The sequence below is a fragment of the Pavona decussata genome, unplaced genomic scaffold, assembly GCF_977016875.1.
Source record: "Pavona decussata unplaced genomic scaffold, jaPavDecu1.1 SCAFFOLD_330, whole genome shotgun sequence".
In the NCBI taxonomy this organism is placed as follows: Eukaryota; Metazoa; Cnidaria; class Anthozoa; order Scleractinia; family Agariciidae; genus Pavona; species Pavona decussata.
The window spans coordinates 1,535,804-1,553,064 of record NW_028145718.1 but is presented as its reverse complement, the minus strand read 5'-3'; the positions used below and the strand labels follow the sequence as shown (position 1 = coordinate 1,553,064).

Here is a 17,261-nt window from a genome sequence, read left to right as displayed (position 1 = left end):
CAATTCGTGTGATGCGAATTATGTAGGCTACACAAGCCGTCACCTCCACCTCCGCATTGAGGATCACAAGTATTCCGTCATCGGTAAACATCTTAAGGACCAACACGATCAAAGACCGAACAATCCTCACGAGCACTTTGCCATCCTAAAGAAATGCCGCGGGAAATTCGAGTGCCTTATTTACGAGATGCTTCTAATAAGGAAAAAGAGACCGACTCTTAACACTCAAAAAGACTCCATACCAGCAAAACTGTTCATTTAATTTTGCACATTCCTTTGTTTTACTCCATCTCGTTTTATTCTAATGTAATTTCACACCTTCCTTTCTTTATATAACGTTACCTATCTTATTATAATTTACATTTGATAATGGTGACATGTCGTCGCCGAAACGTCATGTTTTAATATCGCTACCTTTTATTCTGAAATGTTTTTCCAAATCCTTAGTTATCAGAACTAAACTGAGATGTGTTATTCGGACCTAACAAAATTGCTTTCAGACGTTTCACTTGACCAGTACTGATGTTGTTTAATTTTTTTCTGGAAAACAATCGAACTACTTTTACAGAACCAAAGTTTCAGTGTAAGGCTAGGCACCAACGCCCTCTAAAAATAAGATTCCAAAGTCCCTCTGCGTCTGACGTCACATGTCCAACAGTGGAAACCACCACCAAGAGAATTGGCAAAGCGGAGGGAGACTGGAACACACTTGATTCCCAGACTCTTGAACATCTAAACAGCAAAAGTAAAGAATGTTGGAAATTAAAGGGTCTTTTGTCACAAAGTATTTAGTTTTAATTTTTATTTAAGAAGGGAGGTGGGGGGCGGGGGCGGTGGTCGCTCAATGGAGTTTCACACGGGGCGGCTCCGCCCGGCCGGAGGTTGAACTCCTAAACCTTTCTCACAGGAACTTTTACCGATATGGTACCGTTTTGCTGCAGGCCAAGGACGGAAGAACATCCCCTAATATATTTGTACAGAAATAATCTTTGCATTGCAATTTCTAGTCGGAATTTTCTTGGATTTCATTGATGCTCTTTCAGTTCACAAACTACAACTGCGACCCGTTAAATTGCCTGTGAAGTAAAAAAAAAAGCCTCTAGCTTATTGAAACGTCTCTTAAAATGAGGAAGGATGGTGTCCTCGTTCCAGAGATATTCAAGTTTTTGTATTGTGCAAATTAAAAAAATGATGACGCCACAATTGGCTACAGCATGGAGACAAACAAAAAAATCATGAATACTTTTAGAAAGAAAGGGCTTTGGTAGTAATGGGCTCGTGGCTTAGGCAATTGAAACTTGGCACTAGTATTGCGCTTTAAGAAAGATACAGGGAGGTCTATATTGTGATGTTGCTAAGGCTATTTGCTCCAATTCCTTTCTGCTTTGAACAAAACATTGCCATTTGTGACACTGACTCTATAACAAGAAAGAGATGTTCCTGTTTCAAACGGACGCATTATGCCCACATTGTGTAAATAAACCAAACTGATTGCAGGGCTGACACTACAGCAAAGGGCTTATTTCTTTGGGCCAATAATTCAACTAGTACAACTAGTCTTCTTCAGGGCAAGAGTTACAATGAGAAAAACTAACGCCTCTCAAAAGTTTAAATTTGAACGTAAACATAAACGGTTAATGGTTGTCAGCTTTGCAATCAGTTTGGTTTTTTTTTACAGGTAAAGTGACGTCCGGCACGTGCATTTCTACTACAAGAGATCCGGCAACGGAACGTATTCAGAACAGTTTATTTTGCGTGGTGTGGTCCCCTGCATCCAAAAGTTTCCTATATTGAGCTTAGTCTCCTGATCAATGATGATGGAATATGTGATGTTTGTCAACCCAACAAAGGGAATGTCATTCCCGCATGACAGAAATCTGGAAACAAAACAATTGCCATGACAACACAGTATGTATTACTTTATGTCGTTCTCAAGTTAAATATTACCAGTGCCAAGTATGAGCTACGTTAATACAGTATTTTCAGAGATACATTTGATTTTCTGATTTATCCCCATAGTGTAACCACTTATTGCGTCATCAGTTGCCAACGTTTAACTTGAATATCTTTGGAACGAGAGGAGGTATTACAAATAAGATAACACCATTCCATTTCTATTTATTTTGAAAGGTCTTTCAAACAAGCTTAACTTGTTTTTAATTTCAAAGGCACTTTAAAATGCTTAAGTTTTAACGTTGCTTTGTCAAGAGATCGATGATGCATGTTTTCTCATTGTTGTCTAAAAGTTATCCTTACTAAACCTACCTCTTGAGTGGTCTTTTCATTTTTCTCAACAACAACTCTGCTTGGATCCAGCATCAGAACATTCATAGACAACCACTTGGACGACAGCCACATCGGGTGTGTGTCTGGGATGAGAGGAGTGGGTGGCTTAACTAGTGTCCATCCAGCCTTGTGGAACATGTCAATCTGATGACACGGCCTTTCAGGATTGCACAACACTAATCCTGGTCCTATGACGTAAAACGTTGCATCGATATGCAATGGGTTAGGATCGTCAAACGACAGCTTGTGAACCCGATAACCTCGTTCACCAAGATGGCGGCTCATCCATTCAATTCCAAGGTTATTAGTAACCTGAAACAGAGAAAACACAAGGCTGAACCTAAGGCCCTGACAGACGATGAACCCTTGTCACAGAATCATTCTTCCCGCTTAAGTTTTTCCTCGTTTGTCAGCCCTCGGATGATTTATTGCGGAAACTCGTTTGTTTCATCCGAGAAAGTCAGCAACAATTTATATACGCAACGTTGTTTCCGTGTTTTCGGGGATCTTTTCTCAGAATTGCAACTTCAGGTGATTTAGCTGATTTGCTTGTAATGTTGATCCAGGAGACCTTGGTAAAACACTTCCTTAAAATTCGCACTTCAATAATGGTTGCGCGGCATTCAGGTAATTTTGCGATAGAAATGAGACACATGTCCAGAAATGCAGGCAATGACGAAAATGGCGAATTTGACGATATTTCGCCAAAGACCAAAATTCAGGCGAATGAGCTCAAGACAAGGATACCAACAAAGCGGCGAAGTCGAGGAATACAGCGAATTTGGCTAATATGGTGAATTTGACGATATTTCTTCAAAGACCAAAATTCAGGCGAATGAGCTCAAGACAAGGGTACCAACAAAGTGGCGAATTTGACGAATACAGCGAATTTAGCAAATATGGCGAATTTGACGATATTTCGCCAAAGATCAAAATTCAGGTCAACAAGAAGCTGTTATCAGCTTATACTCGGGCCATATTTGACAGCGTGGTGCGTAAGCCTACAATCTTTTAGGAGTGACAACCTCCAGCATCGCTAATTTTTCCAAATAGATAGATACAGCGATATAGTGAGGCAATAAGTGACCACCAGAGAGAATTGCATTTCCTGCAGTCAGAATGAAATACAGGGGAAAACGACATTTGTCATACGAATGCTTTTTATAATCAGTTCGGGCTTTAAGTGTCATTGTCAGAGAGAACCGGGCAGGGCCCACGGTTCAAGGTCGGCCGATTCCTTTCAAATTCCTAGCACAGATTACCTTTCGGATAAGATTAAAAAATATTCCCTTTTAAAAAGAACTGACTTAATTTCATGCGATTTTGACCACCCCCCTTGTTTCTGGCTAATTTGCATAAGAAAATAGCTTCAGATTTAGGGTAACTTGCGTAAGTTATTTCACCTACGTCTCACCGCTTTTTAGCGTTCTTACGATTTATATAAAATGTTTGACATTCAATCAAACCACATGTACAAGATGAATGATTTAGGATATATTTTATGTCTTTGGTTAATGTGCAAATGTTCGTCTGGTGTGGCTTTTGGCGGATTCGAAAATTTTAAGCTCTTTTCAAAAAACATTTTCTAGCATCTGCGTGGATAGAATTTTAACGAAAAGCGGTGTTTGCACAGTTTAGCCATCCATGTTTAATGTTTAGCAAAAGTTAGATTGGAACCTCCAAATTCTTTCGCACAATTGGGCATTTCAGTCGGTCTAAATCGATTTTCCCGCCATTTTTTTTTACCGACTGAGCGAATAATTACAATTCCCGGTTGTCGTTTTGTCACGTCATGTAATTTGAGCTAGTGTTTTCACTGAACAGCACGTAAACAAAGTAGTCGAATGCTTTTGAAAACATGAGTATTTTAGTGAGCTGTTCTTTCCATTCTGAGGACTCTCCTTGTGACCAAGTCGGTATAGGAAACACTATTATACCATTACCAGCGTTTACAAGAGATGTCAAACCTCTACTGAAAACCATCGGCGCTAGCGGCCGAACTGTTGTTAGCGAAGATGACCTCATTCTAAATCGTGCTGGCTACTTCCGTGTGACTCCTGAACAGAAGGCCGCGATGACTGTCTGTCCAAAGCACAGAAATTCACTTACAAAAGATTGGGTTGGCCGCAAAACCAATAAGTGTGCTTATCCTTCTTACGAAGGTCCACAAAAGAAGCTACCCAATCCACGCCGAGTTACCACTACTATGTCTATAAAAATCTATGACTTACATGGCAAAGTAGTTCCCATTGGGTCAGGTAAGGTCTTGAATACTTTAAAGTGGACTGGGAAAAGAGAGTTTAATAGTAGGTCCAATAGTATAGTGGGTTATCGGCATGTTTTAAAGTGCCCCTAACCCTACAATTTGTTTTCTTGTGGTAGATTTCCATATCTTTCAAGAACTCATTTTCGAAAAAAATTTTTGAGAAATATTGAATCCTTTTTATTTTACGAGCGCTAAAAATTACTGAAATTTTTAAATTTTTGCGCCCTTTAAGCCCCGCTGGACAAATTTTTCTCTCGTGGGCTCATTAGGAACGAGCCAATGAGAAGCGTCCGATATTTGACACTGTGACGTAAGAAAAGGACACCACAAGGATTCAGAAGGAATTATATGAGGGGTATCGAATGGTCTTTACGAGCATTTTGCGAGCATGCGACCACTGTGTTTATTTTTGCGAGCACGAGCTGTTGTCAAATTTTTCTTGCGAGCAGCGAGCACTTTAGAAAATAAAGATGGCGAGCAGCGAGCACTTTAGAAAAATAGAGATAGCAAGCAGCGAGCACTTCGAGTACTTCGTAAATTTTCCGCGAGCTGGAATCTCTCTTTTATTAATAGGATTAACGAAATCTCGAGCAATCGAGTACATGTTAACGAGAGTGCGAGCATGCGAGCAGTTGCAAAAATTTTGCGAGCACGAGCAAGCGAGCACCCGTTTAATTTTTGCGAGCAATTCGAGCAAAGGCCAATTTTTGCGAGCACTTTTAAATTGAATGGGACCATTCGACACCCCTCTTATGCATGCTGATTCCTTTCTCTACATTTCGAGAGCTGCTGCATCCAAAAACCACACATTTTCCAACCATTTTCTCTGTTTACAATTGAAGCATTACCGCGAATCTTCGGATATTTTTGCACGATGTCCTTTTCTTACGTCACGCTCCATATTTGGCCGAGTGGGGGACTAATGCGAACGATAGGTGAAAATATCGACAAGACTGCCTTCACTTCTAGCGCTCGTAAAAAAAAAAGGATTCAATATTTCTCAAAAATGTTTTCGAAAATGAGTTCTTGAAAGATATGGAAATCTACCAAAAGAAAACAAATTGAAGGGTTAGGGGCACTTTAAAGGAAATTATTTATTTCTAGAATTGCACAGCAGAATGGAGTAGTGGAATGCCGGAATCTGTGGAGCCTGCGAAACCTATTAAAAAATGGCATTTACAGAAGCCCAGAATAACCACTACCACTGTGGGATCCACGTTATGCTAAGCTCCCGTTTTTCACTTAGAATTTTTCCACTAATTGATTCAACCCATGTTGATAGGGTCAGACACCTGAAATAAATGGGATCGATCAGGAACAAAGAGTAGCACCTGAAAGACTAAAAAGGAGCGGCCAGATTGATGTGATCCTAAGATAAATTTTGGTATTTTAATCAACCTGCCCTGAGTTGCGGAAAACGACACGAGCGACAAACACAGGATACGCAGACACAACAGCAGCTTTCGTTCCCAGGATCTCTCTCTTTCCCATCCCCAACCGAACTGTTAAGGGCGATTTAGACGGTACGATTTTGCCTACGATTTGTCGCTTGCGACACGTTTACGCCATGCCTACAACACGAATCGCGTCGTGTAAATCAACCTACAACATCCTTACGACAGACGCACACAACACGAAAAATGTCGTACGACAATCGTAGGTATAGGCAATGTTGACTGGCGAGAGGTGTGTACGATTTTTACATGACGCAAGCAGCGTGCGCTCTAGAAATCGCATGCGACAGTCGTAAGAGAAAATCGTACCGTCTAAATCGCCCTTAGCCTTTCCCAATCGTCCTCAGGCTTTTTGGTAAGCGGATGGGCGCCAGGAGAGACTCGGGGGGGCTGAAATTTTATTTAAATTTTTTGATTGGCTGTCCCTTAACGGCTTCGTAACGGCTTCCATTGTTTTACCGCAGAAATCCTGCGGTAATAAAATTCCAGTACCCCAGAGTCTCTCCTGGCGCCCACCCGCTGACTTAAAAGCCTGAGGTCCACTCACTCTGGGTACGAGATTTAGCCTTTCCTGGCTCGTATCCAGACAGAGTCCTCTTTCTTTTTGGTCAGCGGGTGGTCGACCATCCGCTGACCAAAAAGCCAGAGGACGCTGGGTACGAGATTGTTCCTGCCCTCACAAAATATACTATTACTGTTGCGAACTGGTGGCCTGTGGTTGTCCCTCCCGCCAGTTTTATAATTGAGTTCTGTGTACTGTTCTTGTTACCCCAAATGAAAGAGGTGCATGTTTCTGTAGAGTTTGTCCGTAACCGCAAATTTCGTCGATATCTCGACTTTTCCGAAGAATTTTTGACTATAAAAGAGAAAAAAAGAAAATAAAAGAGTGTAAGTGATATCTTGTTGCTTTTAGGCTTTCTGTCTCTGAAATAGAGAAGGGCCTACATGACAGGACACAGGAATCTACGAGCGGTTTACTTGCATATATACATGCTGAGAACCACTGCCCTAATTGCTGTGATTAGATTTGATAATTTGTTTAGCGTTTAATTTAACGTTTCTAGTACTTTTTAATGTACGATCTATTTCTTGTCCAACTGTAGCCATATGTACGATTTGCCGCAAAGAACATTACAAGGCACGCGACATCAAAAGCAAAAAAGAGGTTGGTAATTTATATTTGCTTATTCGATCAAAGATCTTAACGTAGTGAGTGTTCAAAACGCTGAGAAATCAACGAACTGTTTCGTAATAAACTGAATTTATATTTTCTAGCTTTCAGCACCCCAATCAAATGAAGTAGCCCAGAAAGGAGAGACCTGGGACATTTTTCAACCAATCTCAATTCTCCCCCCTTTCAGCATAAAAACCAAAAAAAATCAAGCAACAGCCAAAATTAACACCAGAAAGCAATTAAGTAGTATATAAAAATCAGAAAAAAATCAAAAATCCGACCACTTTTTCAAAAAAAAGTGTCCCAAATCAAGTAAACGTGCTTCACAACATTTTAAGAGGAAACCGCTTAAGACTTCCTTTCTTGTGGCGAATTGAAATATTACGTCAGCTTTAGAGGAAGTCAAAAGTAAAAACTTCCTAACCGAAGAAAAATAGTATCACGTTTGTTCGATTACATCATGTTAAAACCACTTGATTGGTCATCCTTTGACAGGATTGACTTCCTTTTTCTTTTATAAAAGAGCAATCAACGCATTTTCGCATCAATTTTAAAATGGCTGATGATGGGGAAATGTTGTGGGATGACACTTGTGGTACTGAATTGCTTGGCGTTGCAACAAATTTAACTATCTCTAAAGAACAAGAAGCAATACTGAAGGAATATATTAACTACCACGATGAAATGAAAACATTTCTTGAGACCTGTCTTGATAAAGGACAAAAAGAAGATGAAATCGCGGCGAGTGTTTACTTCAAAGAAAACAAACCAAGCAAACCGAAAGCGAGTCTTGGAAACTTGTTTGGGCACAGAAGTCGGAGACACCAACAAACTGTGGAAGAAATGCATGAATTTCTGAAATCAAGAATCATAAATCAGCAACTTCAAGAAGCAGAGCCTGCTTTTAACTCTTCTGTTTACCAAAGTTGGGAAGAAATTTCACTTCAAATAGAAAAACACATACTCTTCGGTAAACATAAAAAAAATCAAGCTCTTGTTGCGGACATCAATCTTGGTCTTCTCTTGGAAAGTGGATCACAAATTTATCAAAGGGAAAAAATTATCAAGCGCGTGACTGGAACTTTCGATAAGTGGATTACAAATAACACAGACATTTCTGTTCGTCATGCAAGAAGACTTAGAGCTTTGGCAAAGGCTTTACAACCATTTCCACGCTTGAAAAAACTTGATTTAACAACAACAGAGATGTGCAACAACCTATCAAATATTCTCAAAGTTCTTGAGATTCCTGAGTTTAAAACCTTTTGGTCACAAACAACTTGAAACTTTTTTTATCGTTGCCAAGAAAACGATGCCTTAGAAACAGCGGCCATAAATGTCCGCCGTTGCCAAGAAAACGATGCCTTAGAAACAGCGGCCATAAATGTCCGCCGTTGTCAAGAAAACAATGCCTTAGAAACAGCGGCCATAAATGTCCGCCGTTGTCAAGAAAACAATGCCTTAGAAACAGTGGCCATAAATGTCCGCCGTTGCCAAGAAAACAATGCCTTAGAAACAGCGGCCATAAATGTCCGCCGTTGCCAAGAAAAAAAAATGTCTTTAAAACTAAATAAAATGATTTTTATTTCATACGCTTGTGATGTTTATTTTTCACCAAACTAAAATTTACATATCTTCTTTGGATATGTAAATTAATCGCTTTTAATTTTTTTCCCGCAAAACAAACAACGAAAAACCACCCGATCTCTTCTCAAATTCAACTCTTAACTCGCTACGTCGAGAAGGGATCCGAGTTTTTTTTGATATTTTTTTTTAATCTCCTCTTTCAAGGCATCAATATCAACTGCCTTCATCGGTTCGCTTTCGACTGTCGAATCCTTTCTTTGTTTATTTCGAAGACGCTCTTTCATCGAAAAATATTTTTCAATCTCTCGCAAAATCGAGTCAAACTCGCCATCAGAAATGAATCCATCCTTCAAAGCTTTCGAAATCAAACGACTCACTGACAAATGCGACGATTCAGCGAGAGAAATAGTCTTTTCATGTTTTCGCACTTTATTCTCGCAATTTTGACTCCCAGCCATTGAAGCCGATGATATGAGAGTCGTGATCAATGCAGTCAAACTCAAAGGAACTCCAACAGCAATCCCGATTCCACTCAATGAAGTTCCAACACTGCTTGATGCCAACACGGTTGTCAAAAAAACTGAAACTGATGTTATTTTCGAAGCGATTGATTTTGCTCTCTTGTACTTCTTGCTGACTCGTTTGTAATGAGAAATTTCGCCTTCGAGTTGTTTTTGACAATCACAAATCTTTTTCAATCTGAATTGCGCAACGTCGCTTCGAGAGAAGGATAAAGTTGTGGCGCACTTGGGGCTACGCCCCGGTCCCACTCCGTGGGGCCTGGAATAATATTTTGTTCACTCATATTTTATTAAAAGATCTCAAATAATTTCAAATTCAAATCTCAACGGAAGCCCATTAAAATCGATGACCTCACCAGTTTCTTCCGTCACTGTGATTCGCAAAGAATCGATTATTTTTTTCCCACCTGCTATTTTCCGAAACGGGCTATGTTTTGATGAATATTCAACTCTTTCGAAAGGACTTCCTTTGATGTCAAAACACGCCAAAACATTTGAAGGTTTTTCATTGAAAACATTTTCCATTTTATCCACGAGATCGCACTTGATAAAGAGGTTGTTAAATGAAACCAAACGATTGATGGCAGTATCTCCTTTTTTTAATGTGTACCGTCTCTGAGCTTTTGGTATGTTGTTTTTTTCGAAATTCTTGTCCTGACTGCTATCAATCAAGTCAAAAAGATAAGACAGGTCACGGTCGAAAATAATTTTCCTGCCAAGAGGATTTTCAATGGCAATTGAACCTTTTTCATGATCGTTAAGTTTTACTTTTATGCCTTCTTTATCAAATATTTCCTTCATCTTTTTTCCCAGTGTGTCAAGAGAGTAATTTCCGTGGTAAATCCTTTTAACAGAACCAACATTTTTGTCATCAAATATACCGATTTCTCCTCTTTCTTTCAAATTGTACCAAGAATTATAAAAAGAGCAACTGATCAACCTGATGAACCCAAATTTTTCAATTGGTTCATCAAAGTAAACCGTGTGATCATTTGAATTTGTCAAAACAGTCAAAACAACCATTTTATTTTCAAAACATAAAAAATGGAAAACTTGTTAAAATGGATAGATTCCCACCCAAAAGAAGCAAAAAGACTTTCCGAACAAGCAGAAGAAAAAGCGTGGCGAAACTTCAAAGCCAAATTTCCCAACGCTGACCTCAGCAAATTCGTTGCACAAGTGGATATGACCGACAAAACACACGCAACAGCTCAAATAAATTTGGTTATTGTTCCCGGTCAACATTGGCAAATTGTTTCACCCAACCCCAAAGATTGGTCTGTTGAAATGAAGAAAGCTCTTGGATTTGGAGGCTTTCCAATCGAGCTAATTCTCAATTCAAATCCTTCAAATCCAGTTCCAGCTGTTCCATTTTCAGACAAAATCCCCGAATCTTTTGGGGAAATCCTTAACCAACCAATCAAAATTTTTGTAAAACCCAACGAAAGCTTCACAACAAAATTCCGAGAAATTTTCGCGAAAACAAAGATCACCCACAAAACAGCAAAAGAATCAAGAAAATGGCTGAATCAACCAAACATGGACCATTGGCCGCAACAACTCAACTTTGCCTTTTGGTGCGCAACAACAGCTTCTGGAATCTCAAGACATCTCGTCAATTCACTCCCACCTCAAATCAAGTCCTTTCTTCTTTTCCACATTTATTTCACAACAAGAAGGATTCTCTTCGAAATGGGAGGAATTCAAAGTGAATCTGCTCTCCCAGGTGATCCCACATTCAGTCAAACTGAAAACAAATTCGACATTCCTTCATACAAGAGAATCTGTGCAGAATTTCAAATCTCGCCAAACGCAGATTTCAGATTCACCTTTGGTCAAAATTTTGGACTTGGATATGTTAACATATTTTATCCAGGAGAAGGAGACTATGCACAAAAGCATTGGATTTATCCTCCAGCAACCCTTCAAAACCCATCAAGTCAAAGATTCTCCGATGAAGGCGGAACTGACGCAAAAGGAAACAGAATTGATTTCATCAGAAACGATCAAGGAGCTGACAAACAATTCGAATTTTTCATGTCAAACGGACCTCTCAATGGACTTTCTCAAGCAGGAATGGCAAGAATCAATCAATCAATTGAAGCATTCGTTTATTGCATTCTTGGAGCACAAGTCAACGTTAGATCATCAATCCTTGGTGAATTTGGAGGCGCAAAGGAAGCTCAAAGAGAATTTCTCGTCCTCATGGAAGATGCAATCAGACAGCCTGACTTGTCAAAAAGCATCAGTAGATATCAGCTTGCGATTGATGAGGCAAAAGTCAGGCTTGATCTTGCCATTTCACCAGGAACATGGTTGATGCCTTCAAATTTTGTCATTAACACTCAAAGCACAGTTGGATACAACAACAATCTGAAAAAAGCAACTGGAAACATGAAACTCGGAGTCAACTCTGATGTCAATGTTGACTTAAAAAAAGTTGGAGCCAGGAATATGGATGGAGGACAATCAAAAAACAACAGATCAACTTCGCATTCTTCAAATCCAGAAAATGAAAACAAAAATACAAAACCACCGTCTTTGGATTCACAACAAGTCACAAAACAACTTCAGGAAGCGAGTGAAAACCAAGAAAAAGAAGAATCAAGTCAACACGAAACTTTCAAATCTGGCGTCATCATTGCAGCATCACTCGGAGCATTTGCCATTTATCGGATTTTTCGTTGAGTCCAATCCAATGGATTAAACTCAATTTTTAACTCGCTATCGCGCGCTCGCTCCGCTCGCTTTCTTTTGAATCTTTTCAACCATGAAAACTGCAACAGCAAGAATCAACAGCCAAGCGTTTTTTCCAAGGAATCCAACAACTTGTCCTGCAGTTTTGAAGATGAAACTGACGATTGAACCAATCAATCCAGGAAGAAGTTGACCAAGCTTTTTTCCAAGATCTTTCAAAGCATTTCCAACTCCTTTGGCAACAGATTTGAGTCCTTTTGAGAGCGCATTCACAATCACACCGATTGTTGTGCCAACAGCAAGGAAAACAGCAAAAACTGTGAATCCATATTTCTTGAAAATGTTTTTGATTTTCTCTCGAAGAGGCCTTTCTCTTTCTATTTCTTCAATTTGTGTTCCCAGCCTGGCAAGCTCCTCTTCATTTTCTGCAACTCTTGCCTCAACTTCTGCTCTCAGTTGGGAAGAAGTGTTTTCATCTTCTAGGATTACTTTATCATTTTCAATTTGTTTTTTTAGTTCAGCCTCTCTTTCATTCAGTTCATCAATAGTTTTTGTCGTGTTGAGCCTTTCTTCAAGAGTGTTTCTTTCTTTTTGTTTTTTTGCAAGATCAGATTTGAGTTTGTCAACCTTTGCTTGTTCTTTTTCTTTCGCTTTCACTTGTTTCTGCAAATCCACATTTTCTTTTTTTGCATTTTCAAAATCTTTTTGCAAATTCTTTTTCATTTGCTTCAGTCTTTGCAATTCTGTTTGATTTTCAAGACTCGAACCATGTTCTTCTTCCAGTGCATCAATTTTTGCTTGCGTTTTTTCGAGTTTGTTTCTATAATCTCTGATTTCTTGAGCATTTTTTTGGAGTTCTTCAGCATTCTTTTCTGCTTTTTTCAATTGTTTTTCTGCTTCTCTCAGTCTCTGCCGGTTTTCTCTTATTTCAGAATTATCTTTAGCGATCAAAGATTCAGCATCAGTTCCCAAAGCAGATAATATTTCTTTTGGCAATTGTGGGTTTAATCTTTCTTTTCCTGTTGTTTGCTCTTTGGTCATTAATGGGTAGAATTTTTTCCCACTTTTTTTCATCCTGACTTCTATCTTATCTTTGAAAAACGAAGCTTCGAGTTTATCATCTTCTGCATTTGGGTATAATATACTGAGATCATCCCATGCATCTTTTGTGAGGGATTGCGCTTCTCCCCACGTTTGTCGACCTTGAGTTTCACCTTCAATGAAAGATGTTTCTGCAGTTTTTGGTCTTGCTCCTTCTTTTCCATAATCTCTGTTCATTGTTGTCTTTGGAGTACTTTCACTGGGATTGTTTATTTCTTGATCAGAATCTTCATCATCATCATCATCATCTTTATCTTCATTTTTATCTTCTTCATCAGGATCAAGATCTTCTAAAGGAATGTATTCTGCCATTTTAAAAATAATATATTAAAATGGAAGTCAGTGAAAAAATCAATCCAAATTTTGAGAAAAAAACATCAAACGCACTCAAGGCAGACAGAACTGTTCACAGAGTCACATTCAACCCAAACAAGGCTTCCCCAGGTGAAACACTCAGGATTCCAGTTCCAAAGCTTCATGAGGGAACAGTCTTGGTTCCAGATTCACTCGCGTTGATTTTTGATTTGCTTGTGAGTGGCCATGCAAATAATTTTCTGGTTAACAATGTTTCAAGAGCGTTGGTTTCCAGATTGAAAATCAAGTTTGCTGGAGAAATTCTCGTTGACACAGACGGTTGGGATCTTTTTAAGCTCTGGGAAGATCTCTTTTTGACAAAACACGAACGAGAAAACATGTTGAGTGAGGGAATTCAATCTGAGGCTCTCTCAAAAATCAGATCCAATGCTGGAGACAAACCAACTTCTTCAGTCGTGAAGGAAAACAAGCTCAATGATATCTTCAAAAGCAAATACAGAATCAGACTTGATCACGAAATTTTGAAAGATCACGGAGTTTTTTATCCAAGAGCCTTGTCTGATGAACTGGTTTTTGAATTGACCCTTGCCCCTGCAAGCGGTGTTGTGAAGGGATCAGATGCAACAAAACTTGCATATGAATTGACAAACATTCAGCTTGAATATGAGGTTATTCAAAGCAAAAAGCTTTCAGATGAAGTCAATTCAAATCTTCTCAACGGAGATCGTTTCATGTTTGAGCATGTCACTCATCACAAAACAATCACATTTGCAAAGGGAACAGACTCAATTATCAACGAGTCAATCAATGTTCCGAGAAGATCAATGAAGGGAATCCTCCTCCTTTTCTTCGAACCTTACACTGCAGGTGCAAGAGATTCAGAAAAAACATTCAATCCTGACATCACAGAGGTGAAAGTTGACGTGAATGGAGTTCCAAACAAGATTTTCAGTCAAGGAATGAAAACGAGAGACATGTTTGATGAAGTTTTCAGAAGATTTGGAAAGGAAAACTCCTCAATGAACGCAACTGAATTCTTTGCTGGAGACAAGTTTGCATTGTTCATCGATCTCAGGAGCATGAAAGACAATGATCTTCATGGAAGTGGAATGAGATTGGTGAACACAAAAGACGGAGTTTATTTGTCAATCAAAAGAAAAGCAAGTGGTTCAGGAAATGTCAAATGCCACATCTTCATCTTGGCTGATGCGCAATTCAGCATTTTGAACAAAGAGCTTGAGAGTGTAGCATATTAATTTCTTTTTGATCAATCAAAAAGAAATTTTCAAACCGGAGGCAATTCAGTTCCAGGAGGAACAATCATTAACTCTTCTCTGACGAATCCTCTTTTTGGACCATCTTTCAAATAATAAAGAACCGGTTCTTTTTCATTCACAATTGCTCTGTCAATTGAAAAAACTTTCAGAGACCAATTCGGATCAGTTGCTCTTCTTTGACCTCCTTCAAGTTCACCAGGAGCAAAAAGAAACCTCACATTCACTGAAGAATCGAGTCTCTTTTCATTTTTTCCAACAGGTCTTGAATAATTTGGTTTCTTTGAATCAACCACCTTTTTTTTGATTGCGTCAATTGGTTTCTTTCCTGTAAGTCGAGTTGTTTCATTGTTCAATGCTTTCACAACTTCTGGAAGCCTTTTCACCCATTCTGTGGATCTTTCACCAGATTTAAAGTTCATTTCTTGGGAATATTGAAAACTGAAAAGTCTTTCACCCAAAGTTCGATTGAATCTCTCAACAATTCCTTGATCACGGTGAACATTTGGATTTCCTCTTCTGATTCTTGTTTCATGTTTTGACATTTCCTTTGTGACATCACCCATGAATTCTCTTCCTGGATCAACTTGAAGAATTTTTGGCCATTTCAAAGGTCCTTTGTAAATTTTCTGAAAAGCCTTTGAAACTTCAGAGGAATCTTTTGAAGTGAGAGGTTCAGCGGCTTTGAATCTGCTTGCAACATCAACAACAGTCAAGGCATATTTGAAAATCTTTCTCCCTCTTGGGAGTTTATCGTGAGGAAGAAAGAGAAGATCAGCTTGATGAACTGCATTGGGAAGTTCAACGTCAAATGTTGGTCTTTGGATGTTTTTGGGAACAGGAAGATAAATTTGCCAGATCGCTTGTTTCATGAGCCAGATTTTTGCTTCATCTTCAGAAACATTGGCTTCTTGAGAAAGTTTTTTCACTGCTTGAAGGCCTTTCCAATATCCTTTTGGGGAATAATAAATTTTTGACAATTTTTTGTTTGACATTTTTAAAGGAAATGACTTGCTGCAAATCCAATAGCCAAAGCTGATGTTCCAACAAAGATCAACTCTCCCTGTTTTTGAGATTCGCTTGGTTGGTAAAAGTCTGAAAATTGAGGTTCTTTGAGATGATCAATTTTTTGTTGATGAACCTTGTTATAAAGTTTTAAAGCATAATCAGTGTTTGTGAAATTTTGTTTTGCTTCATCTTTGATTCTGTCATTTGTTTGAATCCAATCATTCAGTTTTGCTCGATTTTCTTCGTATTTTTCGAGTTCTTTTTGATATTTTTCAACTGCCAGGTTGTGTCTCTTTTTTTCCTCAAGTGAGGCTGATTCTGAATCTCCAGAAATAAATTTTGCGAGATAAGATCCACCAACAAAGGCGGTTGCATTGATTATTGCTCCTCCAATCATGATTGCGATGCTTGCCATTTTAACTTGGCAATATTTTTTGTTTTTCAAGATAATCTTTTGTTGCCAAAGAGGCAGCAATGATGACAGTGAATTTAACATAATTCATGAGATTTGAGGAAGGATCAGAAGTCATTGGTTCTTTGATTACTTTCTTTGCAAGCCAACCAAATCCTGCAGCCAATCCAGTGATTGTTGCAGCATCAGTCATTGTTTTCACGAGTTTATTGTCTGACATTTTATTTCAAAAAACAAATTAATCCATTTGTTTTAATTTTGGAGATTTTTTTGTTGCAGCTTGCTGCGTCCCACTATGTGGGACTTCAATATTTTGCCTCTCAACTTCTACCATATGATCAATCAATTGTTTTTGTGCTTTTTCACTCCTTTCTCTTCCCACGTTGCTTTTATTTTTGAAAAGATGTTTCAATTCTTCCCTCTTGTAATACAATCCAGCAAGTGAAACAACAATGCTGGCAACCGAAAGCACTTGAGTGAGAGAAAATGAACTGCTTTGCTCGCTTTCGTTTTCAGTTGGAGGGTTTTCTTTTTGTTCTACTCTTTTAGTGTCTGTTCTCGTGACTTCTTTTGCTTTTTTCTTTGCTTCACGTGCTTTTTTGTTGTGTTCAGCAAGTTTTTTTCCAGCTGCAATTCTTCCTGGATTTTTCGGAACTGTTTGTTTTGTTGTTGTTGTGATTTGTTCAGAATCAGGTTTTTCTTTCTTTTCAGAACTTGTTTGAGGTTCTTTGTTTTTTTCAGGTTCTTTAACTTCTTGAGTGTCCATTTTAAATGATTTTTCAATTTCTTGTCATTTCATTTAAAATGGAAAAATTAAACAAAGAAGAACTTGTAGTGCTTTTGGAATATTTCAAAAATGAATCAGAAGAAAACAGACAAAAACATCGACAATATCTTGAAAAAGACAATCTTCAAGAAAATCATGAGTCAACATTTCATTTCTTCCGAAACCAAACGGGAGAAACAAAAACAATACTAATGCAAGTCTTCAATGACAGACTCAAACACGAGATGAGGTTGAAAAAGGATATCTTGAAGGATGTTAAAGAACTTGTTAAAAATGAGAAAAAAACTCCTTTCTTTCACAAGTTTATTGGTTATTCCGTTTCTCTTTTTCTTTTGTTAAAATCAATGCAAATAATAATGAAATAAATTTTTTTAATTTT

General features: G+C 38.5%; 1 protein-coding gene across 2 annotated transcripts in view; it reads right to left on the bottom strand.

Annotated features, from left to right (window-relative positions):
* Window positions 1–239: 239 nt before the first annotated feature.
* LOC146453521 (glycine amidinotransferase, mitochondrial-like) overlaps window positions 240–17,261 on the bottom strand; it is a 39,845-nt gene continuing 22,823 nt past the window's right edge. For both annotated transcript variants that reach the window (XM_085096571.1, XM_085096572.1), the window contains exons 7-8: window positions 2,266–2,598; window positions 240–732 (exon numbers count right to left, since the gene is read on the bottom strand). In XM_085096571.1, the coding sequence (XP_084952697.1) occupies window positions 607–732; window positions 2,266–2,598 (459 nt within the window). In that variant the 3' untranslated portion in view covers window positions 240–606. The remainder of the gene's footprint in view (window positions 733–2,265; window positions 2,599–17,261) is intronic.